The sequence below is a fragment of the Hylobates moloch genome, unplaced genomic scaffold (assembly GCF_009828535.3).
Source record: "Hylobates moloch isolate HMO894 unplaced genomic scaffold, HMol_V3 SCAFFOLD_20, whole genome shotgun sequence".
NCBI classification, from domain to species: domain Eukaryota; kingdom Metazoa; phylum Chordata; class Mammalia; order Primates; family Hylobatidae; genus Hylobates; species Hylobates moloch.
This window is the reverse complement of record NW_026652295.1, coordinates 30,558,742-30,585,543: the sequence shown is the minus strand read 5'-3', so window position 1 is coordinate 30,585,543 and position 26,802 is coordinate 30,558,742. Positions and strand designations below refer to the sequence as shown.

The 26,802-nt window shown below is 53.5% G+C and overlaps 5 protein-coding genes across 13 annotated transcripts; 3 read left to right on the top strand and 2 right to left on the bottom strand.

Annotated features, from left to right (window-relative positions):
* The first annotated feature begins 79 nt into the window (after nucleotides 1-79).
* Nucleotides 80-6,455, top strand: PBX2 (PBX homeobox 2). Its single transcript, XM_032141363.2, has 9 exons — nucleotides 80-770; nucleotides 1,662-1,735; nucleotides 1,951-2,198; nucleotides 2,299-2,489; nucleotides 2,673-2,808; nucleotides 3,060-3,213; nucleotides 3,564-3,652; nucleotides 3,775-3,861; nucleotides 3,991-6,455. Exons 1-9 carry the CDS (start codon nucleotides 550-552, stop codon nucleotides 4,081-4,083), a joined length of 1,293 nt encoding a protein of 430 aa, XP_031997254.1. The 5' UTR covers nucleotides 80-549; the 3' UTR covers nucleotides 4,084-6,455.
* On the top strand, nucleotides 6,151-9,476 carry AGER (advanced glycosylation end-product specific receptor). 4 transcript variants are annotated; one of them, XM_032141359.2, is made up of 11 exons: nucleotides 6,151-6,295; nucleotides 6,479-6,585; nucleotides 6,716-6,911; nucleotides 7,078-7,142; nucleotides 7,262-7,349; nucleotides 7,440-7,622; nucleotides 7,765-7,895; nucleotides 8,075-8,216; nucleotides 8,814-8,840; nucleotides 8,969-9,095; nucleotides 9,206-9,476. In XM_032141359.2, exons 1-11 carry the CDS (start codon nucleotides 6,151-6,153, stop codon nucleotides 9,300-9,302), a joined length of 1,308 nt encoding a protein of 435 aa, XP_031997250.1. In that variant the 3' UTR covers nucleotides 9,303-9,476. The 4 variants fall into 4 exon arrangements, with proteins under 4 accessions (XP_031997250.1, XP_031997253.1, XP_031997251.1 ...); XM_032141362.2 differs by lacking the exon at nucleotides 8,969-9,095 and having other exon boundaries at nucleotides 8,127-8,216; nucleotides 8,814-8,922; nucleotides 9,206-9,462; XM_032141360.2 differs by lacking the exon at nucleotides 8,969-9,095 and having other exon boundaries at nucleotides 8,814-8,922; nucleotides 9,206-9,288.
* Nucleotides 9,477-9,650: 174 nt separating this feature from the next.
* RNF5 (ring finger protein 5) lies at nucleotides 9,651-12,054 on the bottom strand. The gene is made up of 6 exons (XM_032141385.2): nucleotides 11,789-12,054; nucleotides 10,888-10,906; nucleotides 10,682-10,794; nucleotides 10,514-10,568; nucleotides 10,319-10,436; nucleotides 9,651-10,216 (listed from the first exon to the last, which is right to left on the bottom strand). The coding sequence occupies exons 1-6, from the start codon at nucleotides 11,926-11,928 to the stop codon at nucleotides 10,119-10,121; spliced, it is 543 nt and encodes a 180-aa protein (XP_031997276.1). The 5' UTR covers nucleotides 11,929-12,054; the 3' UTR covers nucleotides 9,651-10,118.
* A 483-nt stretch (nucleotides 12,055-12,537) lies between these two features.
* AGPAT1 (1-acylglycerol-3-phosphate O-acyltransferase 1) lies at nucleotides 12,538-22,629 on the top strand. 3 transcript variants are annotated; one of them, XM_032141376.2, is made up of 7 exons: nucleotides 12,538-12,897; nucleotides 19,340-19,548; nucleotides 19,775-19,908; nucleotides 20,244-20,419; nucleotides 20,584-20,679; nucleotides 20,803-20,875; nucleotides 21,390-22,629. In XM_032141376.2, exons 2-7 carry the CDS (start codon nucleotides 19,349-19,351, stop codon nucleotides 21,560-21,562), a joined length of 852 nt encoding a protein of 283 aa, XP_031997267.1. In that variant the 5' UTR covers nucleotides 12,538-12,897; nucleotides 19,340-19,348; the 3' UTR covers nucleotides 21,563-22,629. The 3 variants fall into 3 exon arrangements, with proteins under 3 accessions (XP_031997267.1, XP_031997266.1, XP_031997263.1); XM_032141375.2 differs by lacking the exon at nucleotides 12,538-12,897 and adding an exon at nucleotides 13,137-13,207; XM_032141372.2 differs by lacking the exon at nucleotides 12,538-12,897 and adding an exon at nucleotides 14,314-14,594.
* A 12-nt stretch (nucleotides 22,630-22,641) lies between these two features.
* On the bottom strand, nucleotides 22,642-26,174 carry EGFL8 (EGF like domain multiple 8). Of its 4 annotated transcripts, none has more exons than XM_058432068.1 (8): nucleotides 24,570-25,434; nucleotides 24,218-24,340; nucleotides 24,028-24,137; nucleotides 23,833-23,928; nucleotides 23,581-23,751; nucleotides 23,409-23,488; nucleotides 23,182-23,335; nucleotides 22,642-22,928 (listed from the first exon to the last, which is right to left on the bottom strand). In XM_058432068.1, exons 1-8 carry the CDS (start codon nucleotides 24,668-24,670, stop codon nucleotides 22,882-22,884), a joined length of 882 nt encoding a protein of 293 aa, XP_058288051.1. In that variant the 5' UTR covers nucleotides 24,671-25,434; the 3' UTR covers nucleotides 22,642-22,881. The 4 variants fall into 4 exon arrangements, with proteins under 4 accessions (XP_058288051.1, XP_031997257.1, XP_058288050.1 ...); XM_032141366.2 differs by adding an exon at nucleotides 26,099-26,174 and having other exon boundaries at nucleotides 22,838-23,335; nucleotides 24,570-24,698; XM_058432067.1 differs by having other exon boundaries at nucleotides 22,838-23,335; nucleotides 23,581-23,691; nucleotides 24,570-25,441.
* Nucleotides 26,175-26,802: the final 628 nt, after the last annotated feature.

Genomic DNA, 26,802 nt, shown 5'->3' with positions numbered 1-26,802 from the left:
GTGGCAGACCCTCCCAGCCGCCAACACGGCCCCACTCCTAGGCCGCGGAAGTCCAGCGGGGGGCTTTCCCATATTTTTCAGATGGCCCGTCTCCTCCCCTCATCCCCTCTTCCCTCTCCCCTCCTCCACTCGGTCTCAGTTCCTCTGTTTCTGTGTCTCACTCTCCGCCCCCAGCTCCTCCCTGTTCCTCCTCTCTTCTCCCCTCCTCTTCCTCCCCGGCTCCCCTCCCCCAGCCTCCCTCCCTCGCTCCCCCCCTTCTCCCTCCTCCCTCCTCCCTCTCTCTCACACACACCCCCGCTTGGGCCTCCTCTCTCTCTCCGGCTCCATTTTCTCCGCCGCCGGGGGCCGGGGTCTCCTGTGGGGGGCCCAGCCGGTACCCCAGGTCTCCCTTCAGTGCCGGGGTGAACCCCCGGGGGAGCCGGGAGCCGGGGGCAGACGGGCGGGGGTTGGGGCGGAGGGAGCAGCGGCCCCAGCGAGTTTGGGGGGAGAAGTAACCAGGCGGGGGGAGGGGCGGAGCAGGGAGGGGGCCTCAGGGCCCCCCCCCCAGCTATGGACGAGCGGCTACTGGGGCCGCCCCCTCCAGGCGGGGGCCGGGGGGGCCTGGGATTGGTGGGTGGGGAGCCTGGGGGCCCTGGCGAGCCTCCCGGTGGCGGAGACCCCGGTGGGGGTAGCGGGGGGGTCCCGGGAGGCCGAGGGAAGCAAGACATCGGGGACATTCTGCAGCAGATAATGACCATCACCGACCAGAGCCTGGACGAGGCCCAGGCCAAGTGAGTGCCCCCACCCCGGGACCCCACACAGACCCAGCAAACCCCGTTCACATGCTCTGAATCTTCTGGGAGCCCCCCCAACTCCAGGGCCCTCTCCAGGATCCAACAGCTCTCTTCTCTCCTTATTCCTGGGAGCCCCTAGAAAAGTGATCCCTCTCAAACCTCCCTTCACCCCCAGGCCCTGAAACCTTCACAGAGGGAACCCCCGGTGGCCCCGCTCCCCACTCCTAACCTTTTGCTGACCCCCGCACTCCCCTGGAACAGCCCCATCTCCGGGAGCCCCCTCTGGCTCCCAAACTAAGAAACTGTTCTTGGGCTATGTTATCTTCTCCCCTAACTCTCCACCCAGCCCCCTCATTCTCTCCAGATGTGGAGACCTCCACACCCTCTCCAGAGCCCCTAAAGCTCCTCTCCACTGCTCAGCCAGACACTAGGTGCATCAAAGCCTCCCACCTGCTCAGCCCCAGGACCCCTTCACACACCCTACACTGATCTCCCCAGTTAGCTCGGCACCCCCAGCCCCGCTCTGCCACCTCAAACTCTGACTCTTCTCAATCCCAGCCTCTGTCTGTCTCCCTCTGAAACCTACCAAGTCACTTTCCTTTCTCCATCCACTACCAGATTCCTCCTCATGCCTTTCTAGACCAGCTCCCAAAGCCCCCAGCCTTTAGCCTGCTGCCTGCATCTTCCCTGTGTCTCCCTGAAGCCGAGCAGCTTCCCCATGCTCTGGGAGCTGATCTTTTCCCAAGAACTCCCCTCCCCAACTCATTCCACCCCCAATCCGCTTCCTCCCTCCGCAGATTGACCCTCCTCCCTCCTTGTTCTCAGGCCCCCTGCTCTGTTTCTCTAGCTCCTCAACTTTTCTCTTTCCCCACTCCCACTCCTCCCAAGGAAACACGCCCTAAACTGCCACCGAATGAAGCCTGCTCTCTTTAGCGTCCTGTGTGAAATCAAGGAGAAAACCGGTATGTGGGCCCCCCGATTGCTCAACTCTGGGAACAGAACCCTGTTCATTATAGGGCTAGAGTGTGACAACTTGGGGCCCTGAGGAAAGTGAGGAGTCAGGGGGACTGGGGAAGGAACCAAAGCCTGGGAACTTGGCTCTCCAGGAAGCACCAGGAGGACTGAGCACTGGGTATCGGGGTCTCTGGGTCCCTAAGTCCACTCGCCTGCATGCTAGGCCTCAGCATTCGGAGCTCCCAGGAGGAGGAGCCGGTGGACCCACAGCTGATGCGTTTGGACAACATGCTTCTGGCAGAGGGTGTGGCTGGGCCCGAGAAAGGGGGTGGCTCAGCAGCAGCAGCTGCAGCTGCTGCAGCCTCTGGGGGCGGCGTGTCCCCTGACAACTCCATCGAACACTCGGACTATCGCAGCAAACTTGCCCAGATCCGTCACATATACCACTCGGAGCTGGAGAAGTATGAGCAGGTAAGGAGAGGAGGCTTGGGTGGGTGGAGGGAAGGGCTCTTGCAGGGGAATCCCATGGCCAAAGGGCTCCTCCTCACCAGCCCACTGGCCCCCACTACAGGCATGTAATGAGTTCACGACCCATGTCATGAACCTGCTGAGGGAGCAGAGCCGCACCAGGCCCGTGGCCCCCAAAGAGATGGAACGCATGGTGAGCATCATCCATCGAAAGTTCAGCGCCATCCAGATGCAGCTGAAGCAGAGCACCTGCGAGGCCGTGATGATCCTGCGCTCCCGTTTCTTGGATGCCAGGTGGGCCCAGGGACCCCGGGCTGGTCCCCAGCACTGGGCTCCTTCCCATTCCTCTCCAAGACCCTGAGCTGCCATGCTGCACAACATGGTACTCCATGACAACGGTGACTCTGGGGTCATGCCATGTGACAGCCCTGCCAGGACATCAACATCCTCCTCACCGCTCTTCTCCCTCCTCTGTAGACGAAAGCGCCGTAACTTCAGCAAACAGGCCACTGAGGTCCTAAATGAGTATTTCTACTCCCACCTGAGTAACCCATATCCTAGTGAGGAGGCCAAGGAGGAGCTTGCCAAGAAGTGTGGCATCACCGTGTCTCAGGTATTATGGAGGTTTCGGGAGGAGTTGTCAGGCAAAGTGCACACATCTCAGCTAGGTGCAGTGGTGTGTTCCTGTAATCCCAGCTACTAGGGAGGCTGAAGTGGGAGGATCACTTGAGTTGGAGACCAGCCTGGGCAACAGCATAGTGAGACCAGGAAGCATAAAAAAAAAAAATGCTCTCACTCGCATCTTATTCAGTGAAGGACTTCAGAGGCAAATGTTTCTACCCGACCCTCCTTTCTGCCCCACAGGTCTCCAACTGGTTTGGCAACAAGAGGATTCGCTATAAGAAAAATATCGGAAAGTTCCAAGAGGAGGCAAACATCTATGCTGTCAAGACCGCCGTGTCAGTCACCCAGGGGGGCCACAGCCGCACCAGCTCCCCGACACCCCCTTCCTCTGCAGGTGGATCCCACTGTCACCCCGGCTGTTTTGCACACTTCCTGCTTTTGTTCCCACTTCCTATCTAGGCAGGATCATAGCAGAGAGGGGGCCTTTTGGGGTGAGAGGGACTGAGCTGAGATAGGCTGGAGATGTCAGGGGACAGAGGCCATTCCAGTGAACTTAGTTCTGTCTTTCTTCCCACGGGTGGCCATGGAAGGCTAAGGAACAGCCTGCTCTTTCTGTGTGTTGGGATGTTATTTTGTGGATAATTGGAGTATAGTAGCATGTCCCCACAAGAGCTGAGAGTTGTGGTTCATCCCCTTTCTACCATCATGGGCTCTATTATACTTTTCCCTCTCTGCCCCCCCAAGGCTCTGGCGGCTCTTTCAATCTCTCAGGATCTGGAGACATGTTTCTGGGGATGCCTGGGCTCAACGGAGATTCCTATTCTGCTTCCCAGGTCAGATGCCCATCTCCTCTCGAGTAGGGCTTTCCCCAGCTCCATTTCCCCTGCTTTAGGGTACAAGACCTCTTTCCTCTGATGCTTCTCTTCACTGTCATACCTTCCTCTGCTGCCTGCAGGTGGAATCACTCCGACACTCGATGGGGCCAGGGGGCTATGGGGATAACCTCGGGGGAGGCCAGATGTATAGCCCACGGGAAATGAGGGTGAGTGGATCCTGAAGCCCCTCTCTGTCCAGTTCTCACAGGACAGAGGGGCATTTTCCCTAGTAGTGTTGTGCCCACACAGGGTTCCCAGGGCCTTCTCTGTTTTCTGTACTCTGTCTCTCCTTTCAGGCAAATGGCAGCTGGCAGGAGGCTGTGACCCCCTCTTCAGTGACATCCCCAACGGAGGGACCAGGGAGTGTTCACTCTGATACCTCCAACTGATCTTGCCCCTCAGGGTCACAGGGGTGGGGGCTCTCACAAGGCGACTCTCGAAGAGGACGCAGGCTTCCAGAGGACAAACCCCAATACAGGAGAAGCACAAGACAGAGAAGGGCCAATGGGGTCATCCCCTCCCTAACAAGCTCTGTGCTGGGGGTGCTAATTACATGGCAGGAAGAATGGGGCCTCTAAGGGGAGTGTGGGGTCTGTCTCTCCCTTTTTTCCATCTTCTTCCTCTCCCGCTTTCTTTCTTACACAGAAACATACACATACCCAGAAACCTATTTCTCAGACCCCTTTTTCTCCTGTGTCTTTCTCTCTCCCTCTCCCACACCTCACACACACATACTCCCACTTGCAACTATTCTGTTTCTCTCTCTGGGCTCCCCGACTTTCCCTTCCCCACCCCACTTATATGCTCTGGAATCTGTGGAGACGCCAGCCCTGCCCAATCAGAGATGCCAAAAATGGGGACATGACTTCTGGACAGAGGACATGGGCCACGCCCCCGTGCATCCCCACCCCTGCCCCTCCAGATGGCTTACTTACCTCATACGCAGCTCATCTTAAACCAATAGAATCGCTCGGTGGACGAGAGTGTCTGACTCAGATATCTACCTCGGAGGGAGTTTCTGCTACTTTAGGGAATTATTGACTGGGCTTTGGGGTTGAACGTTTTTCTTTTTTTTAAAGAAAGAAAAAGAAACCCTGGGATCCATCTGTTTTTTTTTTGTTGTTGTTGTTGTTTTTGTTATTGGTGGTGGTGGTGGTGGTGGTTCTTAATTTTTAATTTAGTTTGGGGAAGTAGCTTGTTTTTTTTTTTTATAAATATGTTGATTTCTTGTCTTTTTTTTTTATTTCTTACTTTCCCATATTAGGGGTGATAAGCCAAAGGGGTCCTGGTAAGAGAAAGGGGGACAAACAGAACTGGTAAAGAGGCCCCCCTGGCTCCAGGCCTGTCCATCAGGAAGTAAATTTTACAGGGCACCAAGCTTTGCCCCCTAAAATCCCTTAGGTGTTCTTTGCTCATGCAGGCAGGTTTCTGCCGCATTTGATGTGGAGGCAGTGAAGGGCTTGCCCTGCTGGCCTCTCATCCCCCTTCTTCCCACAACCCTTGGGCAGGGCTGGACTCAGTAATTTTGAGGAAATCGAAGATGCCATCTTCCCCTGTGAGTGACATGTCTTTAATTTTTTTAAAAACGACTATTTGAAAATTGGAGGGGGAAGAATGGGAAGGGTGTTATTGCCAAATATGTTAAATATGGGTTGGGGTACTTGTATATGTATCTTCCTCAATTTCCCCAGAAATGAGGTATCTTTTTGTCACACCAAAATCAAGGGGTAGGGAGAGGGAGGAGCTTGCAAAAAGCCAGATGTGGGGGAAAAGTAACATCAACACTGTCCCATCCTCAGCCCTGAACCCTACCATCTGATCCCCTCAGACATTCTCAGGATTTTACAAGACTGTCAGAGTGGGGAACCCCTCCCATTAAAGATCCGGGCAGGACTGGGGACAGGTTGGAAGTGTGATGGGTGGGGGGGTGGGAGGCATGGGCCGGGGGCAGTTCTCTCCTCACTTGTAAACTTGTGTAGTTTCACAGAAAAAAAACAAAATGCAGTTTTAAATAAAGAAATTTCTTTTTTCCCTGGGTTTAGTTGAGAATTTTTTTCAAAAAACATGAGAAACCCCAGAAAAAAAAAATGATTTTCTTTCACGAAGCTCCCAACAGGTTTCTTTCCTGTTCCCCAACCTTGCCTTCAGGATGCGGGCCCAATTGCACCCTTGCAAACAACAGTCTGGCCTGAACCCTATTGATGCAACCTTGCCCAATCAAGATGGGGCTCCAGTGGGTCACCAGGCAGCCCTGATGGACTGACGGAATAAATAGGATCAGGGACTCTGAGGGAATGAGACCCTAGAGGGTACACTCCCCATCCCCCAGGGAAGTGACTGTACCCAGAGGCTGGTAGTGCCCAGGGGTGGAGTGATAATTATTTCTCTAGTACCTGAAGGACTCTTGTCCCAAAGGCATGAATTCCTAGCATTCCCTGTGAAAAGACGACTGAAAGATGGGGGCTGGAGAGAGGGTGCAGGCCCCACCTAGGGCGGAGGCCACAGCAGGGAGAGGGACAGACAGAGCCAGGAGCCTGGAAGGAAGCAGGATGGCAGCCGGAACAGCGGTTGGAGCCTGGGTGCTGGTCCTCAGTCTGTGGGGTGAGCCACTCCCCCCACCCCACTGACCCTCCCTGCAGAAAGCACTTTAACCCCACACCCCAATCGTCCTAGAACTTTTCCCAGAACCCGAGGAACTGCTTTTCAAGGCCCCTCACCCACCCTGTCCAAATTTTGTTAGCCCTCATTCCCTTCCTGCCCCTCTACCATGGTGCTATCTCCCAGGGGCAGTAGTAGGTGCTCAAAACGTCACAGCCCGGATCGGGGAGCCACTGGTGCTGAAGTGTAAGGGGGCCCCCAAGAAACCACCCCAGCAGCTGGAATGGAAACTGGTAAGCGGGGCTCCTGTTGCAGCCTCCCAACTTCCAGGGAGACCAGCAATGATTTGGATCCCCGTCACTCTGCCCCACAGTCCTTTCCCAAAGGCCTTGCACTGTTTAGGCCCCGCTTCTCTGCTTCTAGAACACAGGCCGGACAGAAGCTTGGAAGGTCCTGTCTCCCCAGGGAGGAGGCCCCTGGGATAGTGTGGCTCGTGTCCTTCCCAACGGCTCCCTCTTCCTTCCGGCTGTCGGGATCCAGGATGAGGGGATTTTCCGGTGCCAGGCAATGAACAGGAATGGAAAGGAGACCAAGTCCAACTACCGAGTCCGTGTCTACCGTAAGAATTCCAGGGTCTTCTCCAAGGCCCCCCTCTTATCTAAGAAAAAGCCTTCAACCCCAGCCTTGGCCCGTGAGGGCCTCTGACTTCCACTGGCCCCATTTCCACACACAGAGTTTGAGAACCTTCACAATTACAGCCTCTGACTGGATTTTTCCTCCTTCAGAGATTCCTGGGAAGCCAAAAATTGTAGATTCTGCCTCTGAACTCACGGCTGGTGTTCCCAATAAGGTAGTGGAAGAAAGCAGAAGTAGAAAACAGTCCTGTGAACAGGAGGCGAGTGTGTGTGGATGTGGGTGTGTGGCATCTCTCATTTTCAAAGGATTCTGAGGTCACCACTCTTTCCCCAGGTGGGGACATGTGTGTCAGAGGGAAGCTACCCTGCAGGGACTCTTAGCTGGCACTTGGATGGGAAGCCCCTGGTGCCTAATGAGAAGGGTGAGTCCTAAGGTGCCCCCCAAGCTGCCTTCTCCCTGATCTCACTCCCACACCCACCCTGGGATAATCTGTCTCATCCTCCCATCATAGGAGTATCTGTGAAGGAACAGACCAGGAGACACCCTGAGACAGGGCTCTTCACACTGCATTCGGAGCTAATGGTGACCCCAGCCCGGGGAGGAGATCCCCATCCCACCTTCTCCTGTAGCTTCAGCCCAGGCCTTCCCCGACGCCGGGCCTTGCACACAGCCCCCATCCAGCCCCGTGTCTGGGGTGAGCAGAGGTGGGGAGGGCCCCAAGCTCACGTGAGCACATTCTGGAAGTCTGACCCTTAGGGAAAGAGGGAGTCAAGCCCGTGGCCACTGGGATCACTCACAAGTGTAATTCTCCACCTCATAACCCTTCCAACTCCCAGAGCCTGTGCCTCTGGAGGAGGTCCAATTGGTGGTGGAGCCAGAAGGTGGAGCAGTAGCTCCTGGTGGAACCGTAACCCTGACCTGTGAGGTCCCTGCCCAGCCCTCTCCTCAAATTAACTGGATGAAGGATGTGAGTGACCTGAAGAGAGGAGCTGGGAGGTAGGGTGAACCATAACTAGCAACAGGGAGGGCAGAGGGCTAACGAGGGAAAGGCAGGCTAGGAGCTGAGGAGAAAGAGAGGGTATCTGAAGATGTGGAGACAAAAAGACAAGGGTTTTGAAATAGTTTCCTCTCCCCTTCCCCCACCAGGGTGTGCCCTTGCCCCTTCCCCCCAGCCCTGTGCTGATCCTCCCTGAGATAGGGCCTCAGGACCAGGGAACCTACAGCTGTGTGGCCACCCATCCCAGCCACGGGCCCCAGGAAAGCCGTGCTGTCAGCATCAGCATCATCGGTGAGACCTCTCCCCCAGCCCTACAGACCCAGGGACTAGGGTGCAGGACAGCACAGGCTCTAATTTCCTGCCCCATTCTGACCTTATCCCCAAGAGCCACCCCACCTCTCCCTCCCTGCACCCACACCCAAGCCTCCCCTGCTCCACCCAAATTCTGCCAAGAGAGCAGCCAAGCCTCTCCCTTCTTCCCTCTGAACTAAAAAAAGGTAAAGATGGCTGGGCGCCGTGGCTCACGCCTGTAATCCCAACACTTTGGGAGGCTGAGGCTGAGGCGGGCAGATCACCTGAGGTAGGGAGTTCGAGACCAGCCTGACCAACATGGAGAAACCCCGTTTCTACTAAAAATACAAAATTAGCCAGGCGTGGTGGCACATGCCTGTAATCCCAGCTACTTGGGTGGCTGAGACAGGAGACTCGTTTGAATCCAGGAGGCGTAGATTGCGGTGAGCCAAGATCGCACCATTGCATGCCAGCCTGGGCAACAAAAGCGAAACTCCATCTCAAAAAAAAAGGGAAAGACTCCACTGGGGCTCCCACTAAATAACCCTCTCTCAACCCAAAGTCTTCTTTCTGACTGGATCCAACTTTGTCTTCCAGAACCAGGCGAGGAGGGGCCAACTGCAGGTGAGGGGTTTGATAAAGTCAGGGAAGCAGAAGATAGCCCCCAACACATGTGACCGGGGGGATGGTCAACAAGAAAGGAATGGTGAGTGATGGGGCCTGTGCTCTCAATTTTCCCTGTCTCCATATAGGCTCTGTGGGAGGATCAGGGCTAGGAACTCTAGCCCTGGCCCTGGGGATCCTGGGAGGCCTGGGGACAGCTGCCCTGCTCATTGGGGTCATCTTGTGGCAAAGGCGGCGACGCCAAGGAGAGGAGAGGTGAGTGGAGAAAGCCAGACCCCTCAGACCTAGGGCTTCCAGGCAGCAAGCGAAGAGGGGTGGGGGGTGGAACAACAACGTGCAGCATTCTCCCCAATCTTCCTCCTCAGGAAGGCCCCAGAAAACCAGGAGAAAGAGGAGGAGCGTGCAGAACTGAATCAGTCGGAGGAACCTGAGGCAGGCGAGAGTAGTACTGGAGGGCCTTGAGGGGCCCACAGACAGATCCCATCCATCAGCTCCCTTTTCTTTTTCCCTTGAACTGTTCTGGCCCCAGACCAACTCTCTCCTGTATAATCTCTCTCCTGTATAACCCCACCTTGCCAAGCTTTCTTTTACAACCAGAGCCCCCCACAGTGATGATTAAACACCTGACACATCTTGCTCTTGTGTGTGTGTGTGTGTGTGTGTGTGACACAACCTCACCCCTACACCCTTGAGGGCCCTGAAGGAAAGGGACTCACCCCCACACTTCCCCATACTACACCAAACATCTACTCAAGTTGGGGAGAAGTGCTTCTGTCGGTGGGGGGTGAACTTGGGAAGAGATCCCATCAATATATTTCACCTTTTTTTTTATTGAATTTGTATTAAAGGAGGTAGTGAGGGGGAGGAAGCACTTAAGAGTCAGAATCCATATTAGACTCTGGGGAGTGAAAAATTAAATTAAATCAATAAGATGGGGAGTGGGGGAAGAGTCAGAGGGAACTTTGCCCACCTTTCAAGATCAAATCAAGAAATCAGGGAAAGCAAAGACTTAGGAGAGGAGAAAGACATTCTCTCAATCCATCCTCCATCCCCAGGGCAGAGAATTACAACGTTACCGAGTGAGCCTCTGAGCAGAAGGCTCTCCCATCTATGCACAGACTTCACTCCTCCTCCCCAGGCCTTCCTGGAGAATGTCCAGGGCTGGCCTTAGCCAACAGAAATAGAGGGGTCAAGGGGGTCCAGGAGTAAGGAAGGGTCAGCAGGGACCCCCAATACTGATTCTCCTCTGGCTGGAGGTGGGCAGGAAGGAGACATAGCTCAAATACTGAGCAGCCAAAAAAAGAAGAAGATGGCGAGAAACAGGAAGAGGGAATCCTGCCAGCTGGAGGCCGGGTGACCCTGTCCCAGATCCACACCTGTGAGAGAGAGGAAAGCTGTGGAAGCATATGCTCCTAGGCTGGGAGGGGGCCTGAGGGGATTCACAGGGCTCCCTGATGGGAGCTGAGTGTGACTCTTACCTGTACCCCGGCGGAAAGGCTCATGGGCATTGAAGACGGTGGTGAAAAAGCCAAAGGGAAAAGCACCAACACCAAATGAGAAGTGGAAGCCCCCGGTATCACCAAATGGCTGGAATCCCTAGGGAGGCAGAAAAAGTCAGATGGGAAACCTGCAAATCTGTCAAGGAAGGGACACAACTGGACAAGAAGACTCACCCCTCTGCTCTCTGGAGCTGGTCTCTGGCCCTGGGGGCGGGGTGGAGTTTTTAATCTGAGGAAGAGGAGAGAGAAAGTTAACAGGGAATTTTCTCCTCTCATCTTCCGCACAGTTTTCCAAGGGCAGAAGCCTTCAATCTTCCCTAAGCAACACCTCCAGTCTCTCACCTGGGATCCTGGGGCTTCTGGCTCCCTCGCCCATAAAGCGGGACAACCTTCTCTCTGCTGATCCCAGCTTTACATACCGGACACTCTTGCCGCTCTGGCCGTGTCTCCAGCCACTGGGGAGAAAAAAATAGTGGTTTCCAGTATAAAAGAGGGTCTTCCAGCTCCTCAGACCTCCCCATTTCCCTCTTCATCTCCTGAGTACGCACCTGATGAAGACATGGCCAACTGGATGGGGGAGAAAAAAAAAAGGTCAAACTAGCTACAGAAAAGAGAGACACAGACCCCAGACTTCGCAGAATCCCATCTGACCCCTCTTCCCAAGCAACCTGCTGTTGCTTTTCAGATTTTCTGCAACCTCTACCATGCCAGCCAACTTGGCCTTCCTGCTTGTCTGATCTTCCAACACCTAAAGCTTAGCCCATCCTCAACACACTCAACCCTCTCCTTTCTCCTCTCCCCAACAAACACATACAAATTTTAGTGCCCTCTCTCGTCTGCCTTTCAAGTTAATTTCTAATTCCCTTCAGCCACCTCTTTGCAGGTCTCCTCTTTTCAACCCCAACCCCATCACTCCACACCAAACCCCTTTATTAGCACATTCCCCCATTACTCACTTCCAAGCTCAATAATGTCCCTATCTTTACGACCCTTTAACCTTTCAAGTCTGCCTCTCCACAGTGCCCTTATACCAGCCCCCTCCCAGATCTCATCTGAATGTGATCCATATTTCCTGGTTCTCCCCGACTCAATTGATGCGTGCCTCTCCTAACCTTTGTGTCTCATTTGTTTCCACCTGCACAGCTAAGACCCCTCACTTCTCTGGGGTAAGGTGGCTCAGGTCTCACATTGTCCCGCCACTCCCCGCCCCACCTTCTCTTCTCAGCACATCACATGCCCCCGCTCCTGGTTCCTAAGACCTTTCTTTCCACAGATCTCGACCGTTATACTCCCACCCACACATACCAGCAAAGTCTTATGTCTCCTGTCGGGCCTCACCTACGGGAACGTGCCCTCCGATTATCTGTATGACTGTATGATTATTCGCTCCTAGCCTCTCCAGTATATAAGCGAGACCCACCGCCTTCCGCCCCCCTCCTCGATTCTCACCAGTACAGGTGGCCACACACACTGACCACAGCTTCCCGAGCAGTCTCCAAACATATATTACATTCGAAGGTCGCGCCCGCCCCGCCCCGCTCGCGATTTGGCCCTTCGGGGCCCCCGTCCTCCTCCTCCGCTGCTGCCATGGCCGGTTTTGTTTCGCCCCACGTACCCTTCAGTCCCCCCAAATACACATACACACGCCCCAACAAACCAGAAACCACCTCCTGCCCACGATCGTTGGGCAGGCTTCAAGGTTTCCTAATCACTATTGGTCTGAATGCCTACCAGTCACAAAGAATTCAAAAGAAAGGATTGGCCCAAAGGGTAGGGGCGGGAAAAGGTTGGTGCAGTCCTGCCTTCCCACAATGGCTATTGGCTGATACGGTCTAAGTCAATGTGCAATGCCAAGGGATTGGTAATAACTCGCTACACCCTGTCGCCTGGCCAAGGAGGGCTTTATTCGCCTGAGTAGTTGTCAGTCATAACCAAAGCCATAAGCAATTTGCTCGGGAATACCTATAGACCTCGCCCACTGTAAGCCTCCTTCTTTCCTTCGCTTCCTCTTTCAGAGAATGTCCGGATTGCTATTGGACTTTGGAGCGTATGGCTCCAAAGCAACTCATTGGCTAGAACTTGACGGAAAATGGTGGTTAGGTAAAACGCGCCTGCGCAGCAAGCGGCGGGACGGGGGTGGGCCAATCCTGTGAGGGTTGAACCTTCTCTTGTTCCACCTCTTCACCCCTATCTTGTCGCCATGGTGACTGCTCTACAATTGGCGAGGCTTGCACTTCAAAGTCCTCGGCTCGCTTCATCCGCGTCCTTCAGCTGTTGGACTTTCTGCTGATTGGGCCTTTTCCTTTTCCCCTGATTGGCCGACATCGGGAAAGACGGCGAAGAGCTAGGGAAAGAGGGAAAACACTAGGGTCGCAGGGTTCAAAATGGCTCCAACCTCTTTTGGTGACGTAGAGAGCAGAACTTGGGTCTGCCCCTCCCTTTTAGTTAAGGGAGCAGAACTGGGATTAACCCGACGTTTGGATAGTACGAACATCGATCTGCGGCGCTGGTGTTAACCTAACTCATTCGGCTGGACGACTCAGCCCTCCCCACATCAGGTGATTTACAGAGCAAAACTGAACTAAAAGCCCACCCCTTTCTTAATGTTGTACACAGAGTAGAACAGGATTGACTTCAACTCCGTATTAAACCTTCAGAGCAGGAAAGCTCTGGGCTCAACCCTTTTGTGAGTGGTGCAGAAGGGGCAAAGCCCGCCCCTTTTAAGGAGACCCGTGGGGGTTAGACCCGCCCTTTCCTCCTTATAATTTGCCCATCAGAAATAGGGTCTTCTTCCCGGGTTGGACCCCGGGGAGTTTGGGCTTTTCCTACAATCACTGACCCTCACTGTGACCAAAGGAGCAGAACTAGGTAACGGTCCTCCCAGTACCAATCGTCTTCCCGAGGGCATGTAAACTCCTGCAGGGTAAAGGTGTGGCTAGAGGTGGGACCTTGATAAAAGATTCCATGTGACTCAAGAGTAAGGAAAGATGAGAAGTTAGCAGTTGCGTAAAGAAGGACTGGGGCAGATGAGGATTCAGGAAACTTGAGGTTTAGGAAGGAAGATATTGAGAGGGAAAGGTGGAAATGAAGGAGAGTGAAGTGATGGAATGATCCTAGTAAAGGGATAATGGGAGTGGAGGAAGAGAAGAGGGGGTGGAAAACTAGACACATGGCTACCAAATTAAGGAGGCACCCTCCTTCCAGAGGAATCGGCATTCTTCCTCACTTTTTATTTTTCTAGAAAGCACCCCTGAAGCCAAATTTCCATTGGAAGAAAAGATGTATCCATATTGTACGTTGTGAGAAGGGGTTGTCTCAGCTTGGGCAAGTAAGGAGACTGATAGGAAGGAAGGAGGAAAGAAAAGTACAGAGGTAAAAGAGCATGGAAAAGGAAAGGGTCAGGGATAAGGCCGAAGAGATCTCTTCTCTTTAAAGGCCAGAGAAGGCAGGTGGAGGGGGGAGCTGGACTGCTGGGAGATAGTGAGGGACAAAGGGCAAAGGAAACCAGACCAGAGGACTGGAGAGTGAGATGGGGTGAGATGGAGTCCTGGAGAGAAAAAGAAGAGAGGTGAACTTAATGTTTGTCATATGGTAGATAGATGCTTGATAAATGTTTAGAATTGAATGGGTACGGGAAAAGGGGTCTTTAAGAATAGTTGGGAGGAATAAGCAGCAGATAACCGGAGTTGAGAAAAAAAGAGACCAAGTAAAAGTGGCTTGAGTGGCCGAAGGAGGAATACAGCACCAGGGGATCCAGAGCTGAAAGGGAGTTAGAAAAAAAAAAGATGCAGCTGGAGCCAGAGATGGGGGCAAAGACTGAGGGAGAGCCCTGGGGCGGGGCTCGCAAGAGGACACTGGTAGATGTGGGGAGGAGATGCCTGAGTTTCTGGGAGACGATTGGCAAAACAGGCTGCCCATCACCGCCCTCCACTTCCTGGCCGGCCCCGGAAACCAGCAGGCGTTGGGGAGGGGTGGCGGGGGAATAGCGGCAGCAGCAGCCCCAGCCCTCAGAGAGACAGCAGAAAGGGAGGGAGGGAGGGTGCTGGGGGGACAGCCCCCCACCATTCCTACCGCTATGGGCCCAACCTCCCACTCCCACCTCCCCTCCATCGGCCGGGGCTAGGACACCCCCAAATCCCGTCGCCCCCTTGGCACCGACACCCCGACAGAGACAGAGACACAGCCATCCGCCACCACCGCTGCCGCAGCCTGGCTGGGGAGGGGGCCAGCCCCCCAGGCCCCCTACCCCACTGAGGTGTGGGCGGGAAAGGGATGGGAGGAGGAGGGAAGAGGGTGCTGAAAGCGACTAGGATGAGGGGAAGGGGAGAGACTGGGTCTGGGAGGGCCGACGGGGGGAGAGGGTTGCTGGGGAAAGGAGAGGGGCTGACTGGGAAAGGGTTGCTGGGGATAGGAGAGGGACCTGAGAGGGAGGAAGGATGGAAGAGACACGGGAGGGAGGAGAAATGGAAACCCTTGTGAATTTGGGACTGGGAGTGTGCACAGGGAATCCTGGAGAGGGAATTCCCTACACCTTTCCCAATTCTTTTTCTTGCCCTTTGACCCCACATGACTCTTGAAGGGTCATGAGGGGAGAAGGCCAGCAGAATTTGCCTCTTAGGAATACCCTTAGGCGCCTCTGTTTCCATCTAGGCACAGGACGTCTTGTTTCTCAGTGGCCTTCCACACTGCTAGACCCTTACTGACACACAAATGCCTTATGGGAGCCATGTTTTCTACATTGAGTCTGTGTGCCTTTGACATGTTTAATGGCTTGTGTGCAACTAGGTTCTCCCAATGCTATCCATAGGCTGTGTAGAAATGGTGTGTTATTTTCTATCAGAATTGCCCATTCTCCATTCTCGTGTCCATGTCTCACATCCAGTTTTGACATGTTCAAGTACCGCATGTGTGTGACTTTTCATATATTGCACCTGTTCTATAGTTTCACGTTACTTGCACGTTTTATGTTTTGGCATGTTTATTTCAGCGTGTGAAGGTTATATACCTTATTTTGCTTTGACACGTCCATGGTCCTACCATTTGCAGTAGTCTTCATGTGTGGGATCCCATGGCTTGGCTGAATAGCCCACACTCTCATGTCTGACTGAATTGGCCTGTTTGCTGTTTTCCCAGTCACAGTTCACAGAACACATGTGTATGCGCCTTTGCACGATACACTGATGTAACAGGACCATAGAATGTGTGTTATAAATTTGTCATCAGTATATTTTGTGAGCCGTATGCTCATTAAATTGGCCCTCCATTGCATTTCTAAATCCTTGGACTTTTGTTCTCCAAAGAGGGTCACTTAATATCAAGTGTTAGAGAAGAAGGTAACTGGGTCTCCAGGTCTGCAAAGAACCATCCCTGCATGCCTTACCTTGGTGACCTCCCTGCCCCATACCTCTCTACACAAACATTATCTTTCCAGTGGCTGTGTACAGTCTGTGTCCATGAGCTCAATGCATGTCACAGGGTCAACCCTGCTGTGAACCCCATTGTTGGTATTTATTTATGGACATTATCCTCCATTCTTTGCACTGTTGGCACACATTTGATGAGAGCAGCATCTTTCCCTGTGGCATGTTGATCCCATTCTGTACATTTCTCTTGTGAGATGACCTCTTCCTGATTATTGTTACTCTGCCTTCGTTATGGCCATGTATTGCATGTATCTATTCAGAGTCGGTTACCATTAGGCTTGGTGTGTTCGTTACTTTCTCAGTGACTTTTCTTTTAGTAGTCAGTTCTACTCAAGAGGATAACTAATTTGTGATCAGAACTGCCATCTCTGTCATTAATTGTGGCTCTGTGGGTGTGTATACAGCCTTAGAATCTGTCCAGCAAGTATTTATTGAGCACCTACTCCATCTCCTATTGTCCTGGCATTGGAGATAAGACAGAGTGCCTGTCCTTAAGCTGTTTGTAGCCTAAGGAGGGAAACAAAAATGCCAGTCAACACATAGTGTGTTGTCAAGATCAGTGGTTCTTAAATTCAGGCACACATCAGACTCACCAGAGGGCTTGTTAAAATACAGATTGCTAGCCAGCCACGATGGCTCACACCTGTAATCCCAACAGTTTGGAAGGCTGAGGCAGGAGGATCACATGAGGCCAGGAGTTCAAAACCAGCCTGAGTGACAGAGTGAGAAAAAGAAAAATAGATTGCTGGACCTAATGCCCAGAATTTCTGATTCAGTAGATCTGGGGTGAAGTCTAGTAATTTGCATTTCTATACTTCGAGACCCACTGATCAAGATAAAAGTGTAATGAAAGCACAGGCCTGGAGGGGTTCAGGCAGCCCTCCAAAAGGTGACACTGAGCTGTGTGAGGCAGGAGAAGAGACGGGCATTCCAGCCAAAGGGAACAGCATGTTCAAGGTGCGGAAGCATGAAAGATCATGGTGTCTGAGGAACTGAAGTGAATCAGTTTGACTGGAACAAAAAAGAGTTTTGTGAGGATGTGGTCGAAGATGTAAGCAGAAGTCAACTTGTCAAGAAGAGCCTTTAGGCAAGACAGGGAAATGCTCTGTGTTTCAGAAAAATTTGTGCTAACAGAAAAATCTCTGTGGTTGCTACGTGGAAGATGGATTGGAGGGAGTTGGGAGCCTACTCCACATAGTTCAGGGGAGAAATGATGCTGTTCTGAACTTGTAGGGGCAGTGGGATGGAGCAGCTCAGAAAGCCTACGGTGTTCCAGCTGGCAGGGTCTCCTGTTTCCTCTATTGCCTGTTACCTTCTCGCTTGGCAATAGGCTTACCTTTGAGCATAGCCCTTCCCGTCATGGGAAGACAGTGCCTGTGGCCTCAGTAGGAATGACAGGTATTTGCCTGAACACCCTTTTTGTGAATTGTTACCCTGCCCCCAACAGTGGGGCAGAGTGGAGGAAGGAGGAAGAACCTAGAACGCAGGTTCTGTGTTCCTGCCTGTCTTCCTCTTGAGCCCTTTCCTCTCCCAGGGCAAGTGCTGTTAGGTCCCCTTTACTCCATTCCCTCCTTTTTTCACTTCGCGAGGCCTCACACACTGTACCTGCCCACGCAAAGTGTCACTAGAAGGAAGGGAGAGGGTAGTAGGATTCGTTTGCCTGTCTGGAGGTAGGATTGGTCTTTGTAGCTATTCCAGGTATGTCCATAAGTTTACCTAGTAATGGGGGAGCTGCTGGGTGGAGAGGGATTTTTCTAGTTACGCATTTACATTCTTTTATCTGTCACTGGGTGTAATTATAAATTTGTGTCTGTGTGTGAACATGTTAATCTTTGTATGACTGTGTGTCTGTTGGCATTAGTGACACAAACTTTTAATCTTGCCATTTGGCCCCTGGGTATATGGCTGTGAGTGTTCTGTCACAATTACCATATATGCTGTGTGCTGTGTTCGTATATGTATATGCAGTACATACCAGTGTCAGCATAACAGAGTGGTTAGGAACACAGGCGGCTTAGATTTAACCTAGAAACTGCTGTTTACAGGAGCTGTATGACCTCAGGTAAGTTATTTAGCATCTCTGGGCCTATTTCCTATAAAATGTAAATAATAATAGTACTTTCTAGACTATCGTATGCATCATTTTAAGAGTTTAACTTAATGTATAGACCAGTGCTGTTCTACAGAAATATAATGCAAGCCACAATGTAATTTTTTTATGGTAGCCACGTTTTTACAAGGCAAAAAGAGTGAAATTAATTTTAGTAATATATTTTCTTGAATCTGATAACATCCAAAAGATTATAATTTCTTTTTTTTTTTTTTTTTTTTTTTGAGACAGAGTCTCACTCTGTTGCCCAGGCTGGAGTGCAGTGGCGTGATCTTGGTTCACTGCAACCTCCGCCTCCCGGGTTCAAGCGATTCTCCTGCCTCAGCCTCCCGAGTAGCTGGGATTACAGGCATGCGCCAACAGGCCTGGCTAATTTTTGTATTTTTATTAGAGATGGGGTTTCACCATGTTGGTCAGGCTGGTCCTGAACTCCTGACCTCGTGATCCGCCCACCTCGGCTTCCCAAAGTGCTGGGATTACAGGCGTGAGCCACCACGCCTGGCCCAAGTTTATAATTTCAAAATGCCCTGTTTGAGTAGGGCATCATGAACCATCCTGCTTCAAGGGAGCCTGCGGGCGCAGACTGCAGCTTCAGCTCTGACCTGGAATTTGGGGCTTCTCTGCGGGGCACCAGTCTGTATGCTCCATTTTAGATAATAAAAATTGGCATATTCTGGGGTGGGCAGGATCCGGGGTTCACCTGCATATGAACAGGGCAGGAAAAGCTTGATGGGGATTTGGGGGAATCTGGTTGGCCTTAAAGGGAATTAATTTGGGGCCCTGTTCCTGAATTGGTAGGCAGCCTGCATGTAAGGCTGAAGTGGGTTTGGCCAGAGCATGGGCTGGAGTGCTTCCACCCTGCTACACGGACAATGCCACAGTCTCACTTTTCCTAACTAATAAAATATTGTGAACAACAACAACAACAACAACAAAAAAAAAATTTTTCAAAATGTAGTCAGCATAAAAGATCAATAATGGATATCTTACATTTTGTTTTTTATTCAGTCTTTGAAATCTGATGTGTATTTTGCATTTCCAGCATGTCTCAGTTCAGACTGGCTGTATTTCAAGTGCTCAGGAGCCACATGTAGGTGGTGGCTACTTTCTCGGACAGCACAAGTATAGACCATTATAAGACCCTTACCAGCTACAAGTGTTAGCTATTATTCTTGTTGTCATTTATTATCAGGTATCTGTGAATTGTAGATGTCCATGTCTTGTGTCTCTTGTCTGAATATATCCGGAGCCTTTGGGAAGAGGGGTGGGAAAGCAGTCCTGAGCTCTATCTCTACCACCCTCATCCTAGAGAGCCTTCCTGGGAAGGTTTCAATGAGAACCCTGCCCCAGTTTGTGTCTCAGGCCCTTGTCCTCATAGCGCCAGCCCCCAACCCTGCCTTCTGTGCCTTGCCTACCCCACTCTCCTCCAGAAACCAGGCTGATTGTCCCTTGCCCCATCCCCTGCAGGTGGCCAGAATGGATTTGTGGCCAGGGGCATGGATGCTACTGCTGCTGCTCTTCCTGCTGCTGCTCTTCCTGCTGCCCACCCTGTGGTTCTGTAGCCCCAGTGCCAAGTACTTCTTCAAGATGGCCTTCTACAATGGCTGGATCCTCTTCCTGGCTGTGCTCGCCATCCCTGTGTGTGCCGTGCGAGGACGCAACGTCGAGAACATGAAGTGAGGGGCAAGGGGTCTTGGGCAATGAGGGAACTTAAGGGTACAAAGTGAGTAGTGGATTGGGGGAAGGGGGCATGGTGTGTGTAGCAAAGACTGAGAGAGACCAGAGACAGGGAATGGGGAGAGGACTGCAAAGGTGGTCAGAAAGACAGTAGGGTGGGGGGAGCTGAGGTATGCAGAGGGACATCAATGGATCCCACTGGGACCCCTTGCCATGACCCCACAGGATCTTGCGTCTAATGCTGCTCCACATCAAATACCTGTACGGGATCCGAGTGGAGGTGCGAGGGGCTCACCACTTCCCTCCCTCGCAGCCCTATGTTGTTGTCTCCAACCACCAGAGCTCTCTCGATCTGCTTGGTGAGACCCCACCACAGGGCACACCTTCCCCAGCCATGCCTCCCCTCCTGGAACCTTCCCTAGAATATCTTCTCCTAGAGATCTTCAATTCCCCCTCCTCTGGGACATTGCCCCCTTGCCTCCCGCTCAGGCCTTCATTCCCTGGGTAGAACTGCCCTCATAAGCAGGGTACATATACTTTTGGTCACCCTTTCCTTCACTTGGGGCCCCCCCTGCCTAGTCTCCTCCTTCACCTCCAGTCCCTACCAGAGTGGGTGATGATCTGGGTGAGGTGGGTTGCCTTCTGTGACACTCTGCCTCCACCTCGATCCTCACCCACCCCCACCCTGCCCAAGGGATGATGGAAGTACTGCCAGGCCGCTGTGTGCCCATTGCCAAGCGCGAGCTACTGTGGGCTGGCTCTGCCGGGCTGGCCTGCTGGCTGGCAGGAGTCATCTTCATCGACCGGAAGCGCACGGGGGATGCCATCAGTGTCATGTCTGAGGTCGCCCAGACCCTGCTCACCCAGGACGTGAGTCATCCTGGGGAAATGGGGGATTGGAGGGATAGAGAGTAGAACAGTTGTAAATAAACTGATATGCAGGGCCAGTGGGCCGCAAAGATCCCATTATAACATCACACCTACTCTGACTCCTCCATATGTATTTGTCTTCCTTGACCCTCTTTCTCCCCCAGGTGAGGGTCTGGGTGTTTCCTGAGGGAACGAGAAACCACAATGGCTCCATGCTGCCCTTCAAACGTGGCGCCTTCCATCTTGCAGTGCAGGCCCAGGTGACTACTGCTCCTCGTTCTACTCAGCTGCCAACCCCCACCATTCCCTCATCTCTGGGCAGGGGCTTATTGTAAGAGTCTCTGAAGAGAGCTGTGGACTGACCTGCTTTACCCCTTCCCCAGGTTCCCATTGTCCCCATAGTCATGTCCTCCTACCAAGACTTCTACTGCAAGAAGGAGCGTCGCTTCACCTCGGGTGAGGGCTTTGAGCAGTTCTGGGGTAGGGTGTGTCCAGAGAGGCTGGGAGGACATCCCTGTGAGGCAAGGGGATCATTCAGTGTCAGAGCCATGAGATGTCTACACAGTCATCTAGTCTAACTCCACATCAGCCAATAAGTCTTTACCAAGCACCCACCATACCCTGCCAGATGGGTAGCACTTGGTCCCACCAAGAGAGGCTGTTACTAATCTTAACAGGAAAGATAAGGCCTGTGTGCACAAAGCTGTAATGAATAACATTCATTCAGCAGTAAATGCCAAACCCAGAGGAGGGGGGTTGGAGGGGTGCTGAGATGTCTGAACTGGGGATTGGAGAAGGCTTTGTATAGGAGAAGGGCCTCAGAAGTGGCAGCTGGCAAGCCCAGGGGTGGTTGTCCGGGGTTGGGGGAAGAGAACTGAAAGGTTGAGGAAGAGTATCTCTTGGAAGCTGGGCCCCACCTGTGGGCAAAGACCTGGGTGGACAGGCCATGATGGTGCTCCCCTTGCCCCAGGACAATGTCAGGTGCGGGTGCTGCCCCCAGTGCCCACGGAAGGGCTGACACCAGATGACGTCCCAGCTCTGGCTGACAGAGTCCGGCACTCCATGCTCACTGTTTTCCGGGAAATCTCCACTGATGGCCGGGGTGGTGGTGACTATCTGAAGAAGCCTGGGGGGGGTGGGTGAACCCTGGCCGTGAGCTCTCCTCCCATCTGTCCCCATCTGCCTCTCCACACCTACCCACCCAGTGGGCCCTGAAGCAGGGCCAAACCCTCTTCCTTGTCTCCCCTCTCCCCACTTATTCTCCTCTTTGGAATCTTCAACTTCTGAAGTGAATGTGGATACAGCGCCACTCCTGCCCCCTCTTGGCCCCGTCCATGGACTCTTGCCTCGGTGCAGTCTCCACTCTTGACCCCCACCTCCTACTGTCTTGTCTGTGGGACAGTTGCCTCCCCCTCATCTCCAGTGACTCAGCCTACACAAGGGTGGGGAACATTCCATCCCCAGTGGAGTCTCTTCCTGTGTGGTCTTCTCTACCCCTCTACCCCACATTGGCCAGTGGACTCATCCATTCTGTGGAACAATTCCCCCCCACCCCAAAGTCCATGGATTCAATGGACTCATCCATTTGTGAGGAGGACTTCTCGCCCTCTGGCTGGAAGCTGATACCTGGAGCACTCCTCCCAGGCTCATCCTGGGAGCTTTCCTCAGCACCTTCACCTTCCCTCCCAGTGTAGCCTCCCGTCAGTGGGGGCTGGACCCTTCTAATTCAGAGGTCTCATGCCTGCCCTTGTCCAGATGCCCAGGGTCGTGCACTCTCTGGGATACCAGTTCAGTCTGCACATTTCTGGTTTTCTGTCCCCATGGTACAGTTCTTCAGTGGACATGACCCCACCCAGCCCCCTGCAGCCCTGCTGCACCATCTCCCAGACACAAGGGGAAGAAGCAGACATCAGGTGCTGCACTCACTTCTGCCCCCTGGGGAGTTGGGGAAAGGAACAAACCCTGGCTGGAGGGGATAGGAGGGCTTTTAATTTATTTCTTTTTCTGTTGAGGCTTCCCCCTCTCTGAGCCAGTTTTCATTTCTTCCTGGTGGCATTAGCCACTCCCTGCCTCTCACTCCAGACCTGTTCCCACAACTGGGGAGGTAGGCTGGGAGCAAAAGGAGAGGGTGGGACCCAGTTTTGCGTGGTTGGTTTTTATTAATTATCTGGATAACAGCAAAAAACTGAAAATAAAGAGAGAGAGAGAGATCTGGGTGCTTGGTGGTTGCATTTGTTAAGGAATTGAAGAAGCGGTTCTTGCCCAGGCAACCTGCCCCCAGCCAGAAGACCCAGGGGTGGGCCAAGAACACAGGCTCCCCCTTTCTTCAGCTCTCTGAAGTTTCCATTGTTCATTGCTCTTTGGTGGCTGATAGCCTTATCGGCTCACAGTCGGCCAATCCCAGAGGATTAGTGGGTCCGGTTTCTGTATAAATTAGGGGGCAGGGATGCTGTAGAGGCTTCTTATCGATGATTGACACCGAGGCCCAGGCTGTTGTCCTCACAGGAGCCTGGTTAATGACACGGCAGACACAGTGGCTGTGGTCAGCCTGGAGTGGACTACACTGCCACTCTCACCAAACAATAAGTGAAACTATTGGGCTGGGGACAGGATTTCAGAAGAGAACGATGGTGAAGTGGAGAGGCATGAGGATAGTGAATGTTGGAGAGGAGCTTGGAGAAAAGAGGGAATGCCTGAATGGGGAGGGGTCTTGGGGAAAGTTGGGGAATAGAAGTCAAGGCGGGAGGACCGTGAGGACTCACAGGCACCTAGCCTCTCCTCCAGCAGCAGCACCTGGTCGCTGAGAGATTCGATCCGGTCACCCCGGCCCCACAGCTCAGCCACCTGTTCTGGCTGCAGCTCTTCAGGCGGCATGGGCAGCACCGCTCGGACCCAGGCCCCAGCCTGACCGGCCCACTAGAAAGGAAGAGATGCCTCAGGGTATTGACAGTGACGTCTGGCCTCGCCCCACCCAGCAGGCTTGGCTCACCTGCTCCAGCCGCTCCAGGCGCCCTCGCAGCTCGCGAATCTCCTGCTTCAGAGCGCGCTCATCATTTTCCGCCTCCCGAACTAGGGACAAAGGAGACCAAGAGCATGACCACTGCCCGAGCCCGGACGCCTGTCCCGAGTCCCCCCGGTGGCCTGTACTCCTGCTCACTCACCGGCCACGCTGAGTATGCTGGCACTGGTTGGGGGCTCTGGGGACCCCTCCGTGCAGGTGCGCCCGTCCAGGCCTAGCACTAGGTCGTGGGGGCAGCCGCAGGTGAAGCTGCCTGCCGTATTAAAACAACGGTGCGAGCAGAGGGTGATGCTGGTCCTACATTCATCCACGTCTAGTTACCGAAAAAAGGAAGGGGCTGAGAGAGGGGGCAGGGGCAAGCACCTGGGTAGGTGGGGAGGAAAAGCTGACTCACCCACATGACAGTGTTTCCCTCCCCAGCCGGGGGCGCACTCGCACTGGTCAGGCCTAACGCAGACGCCTCCGTTCAGGCAAGGCTTGGCGCAGATGGCTGCGGACAGAGGAAGTGGGGTTCAGACTCGAACCGACGACCCATCTCCCCAGCTCCGTGGGGCGCGCCTCCCGCAAGGCCTGGAAGACCCAGCCTCACCTTCACAGGTGAGCGCCCCCGGGTGCCGCTTCTTCCAGCCCTGGCAGCACACTGCATGGGTCTGCTGAACCTCCCGCCTCACCTCCCGCCACATAACGCGGTACGTGGTCCTGGAACACAGCGCCCGGCTCAGGACCCTGAGTACGGGTCCTGGTCGGGGTTCTTGGGGTCCCATCTCCCCATCCCTCACCTGTAAGTGCTGCAGATGCGCCTCCCAGCGCACAAGGTCAGGTAGGGCTTGTACACTGGTTGGCTGTAGGACTCGTTGTAGCGGAGCGGGACCACCAGTGTCTGCTTGGAGCAGACTCCCTGACTGCGTCCATGCCAGAGGATGAGGTGGGAGAGATTGAGTAGGCCAGGCCCTGGCGAGCCAGGAGTCCCACTTCCCTCAAGAGGCTACTGAGGCCCCGCTCTCCCTCCAGATGACAGCCTCTTACCCCCATTCTAAACTTTCAGTTATGTTTTGCCTCCTGTGAAGCCCCACCCCCAACAGAAGGCTCCTGAGAAGAGCTCACCCCGGGCCCCACCCCCTCTGTTGTCACCTCTCTCTGAGGGATCCACCCTTGGCCCCCTCGCCTGATGTCAGTAGCAGGAGGAAGGAGAATCCGCCTAAGAGAGTGCACAGCTCAGCCCTGGACCCCATGATTCGCTTTGACGCTGGACCCTACAGGCTGCAGGCAAGAAAAGGTTAATGGATGCCCGTCCCCTCTCCTATTAATTTCTCCAGCACTAGTCCCTCCAAGGGCACTCTGCAGGTGCCCTCTAAGGGAGTCAGGACATTCACTTTTACATACTAGCCACCAGGATTGCCTACACCTGTGTGTACAACCCAGTGCTATCCTATCCTTAAGCATATCATGATCCATTCAGCATCAAAAAAGCTCACAGCCCAGCACACTCCCTCCACCTCCCCTCTAACCTACTTACTTCTAATCCCCTCTGCATAACCTGGAGGGACACACAGTCAACCCTCCCCTTATGACCCTCCTGTCTTTTTTTTTTTTTTTTTTTTGTTTTTGAGAAGGAGTTTCGCTCTTACTGCCCAGGGTGGAGTGCAATGGCATGTTCTTGCCTCACTGCAACCTCCGCCTCCCGGATTCAAGTGATTCTCCTGCCTCAGCCTCCCAAATAGCTGGGATTACAGGCATGCGCCACCACGCCTGGCTAATTTTGTTTTGTTTCGTTTTGAGACGGAGTCTCGCTCTGTCACCCTGGCTGGAGTGCAGTGGTGCGATCTCGGCTTGCTGCAAGCTCCGCCTCCCGGGTTCATGCCATTCTCCTGCCTCAGCCTCCCCAGTAGCTGGGACTACAGGTGCCTGCCACTACGCCCGGCTAATTTTGTTTTGTATTTTTAGTAGAGACAGGGTTTCTCCATGTTGGTCAGGCTGGTCTCGAACTCCCGACCTCAGGTGATCCGCCCACCTTGGCCTCCCAAAGTGCTGGGATTACAGGTGTGAGCCACCGTGCCCGGCCAACCCTCCTGTCTTTAACATGCCCTCTTATAACTTCATACCTTCAAAACCCTAGCTGGTCGGGTGCAGTGGCTCACACCTGTAATCCCAGCACTTTGGGAGGCTGAGGTGGGTGGATCATGAGGTCAGGAGTTCGAGACCAGCCTTGCCAAGATGGTGAAACCCCATCTCTACTAAAAATACAGAAAATTAGCCAGACGCAGTGGTGAGTGCCTGTAATCCCAGCTACTCGGGAGGCTGAGGCAGGAGAATCACTTGAACCCTGGAGGCAGAGGTTACAGTGAACCAAGATCGTGCCACTGCACTCTAGCCTGGGCGACAGAGCAAGACTCCGTCTCAAAAAATAAAATAAAATAAAATAACCCTAGCTATATACCCTCACACCATACACACAAACCAAGCACCTGGAAACTCCACACCTTTCACACACTGCTACTCCCCTCATATACCCACGCCATCACATACGCCCTAAATGCACATCCCTTGCTCCAACAAAACACCTCTCAACTCATGCCCACCCTAAGTCTCTGAGTAAACCCCACTCTTTCCCCATTTGAAATTCTCTCCCCACCTGCCTTCCTCTCTCTCTCCATTCCCACCTGGCTTCTTTCTCCTGGGAGGCTTCAGGCAGACCAGCCTCAGCAGAAGCAGCTCAGACTGGTGGGTGGGCCTGGCAGGCTAAGAAGGAGAGGAGGGGCTGGGCCAGAGAGTCCTCCCATTCCTGCCCCCTCCCACAAGCCTCCTCCTTAGCTCCAGCAGGGTCAGCTCAGTAGGGTCAAGTCCCACTACCCTCATCCCCACCCCAGCAAAGGGCTCCCTAGCAGTATCTTTCCAACCCTCGGAGGCCCCTATTTCTGGACTCCCCAAATCAGAAGCTATGAGCTCTGTAACACCACCAGTACCCCCTTGAACCCAACACAGACTAGGGGAGAGTTAGGGGGCAGGGAGAGAACCAGCTGCAGGGAACAAAGCAGTTCTCAGGTTATGGGAGAAAAAGCAAGATCAGCTGAGGAAAGCTAGAAGGGCAAGTCGTCACAAAGGGGCAGGGGGCAGCCCAGGGCACCAAGGGGAAAACTGCCCCCCTCTCTTGATGACATTTGTTAGGGCTTAGGGGGAACAGAATTGAGTCAGCCACCACTCCCCATGCCAGAGCAGACAGGGCCCAATTGTCTCAGCCAAAATTCCTTCTTTCAAGGAAGAGGAGGCTCATTGTCCAGCCCTATACCCAGCTCTGGCCCACAAAGCTCAAAAGGGGCACAACAAATGCCCACCCTGACCCTCTGCCCCCTCGTCTAGCCTGGGG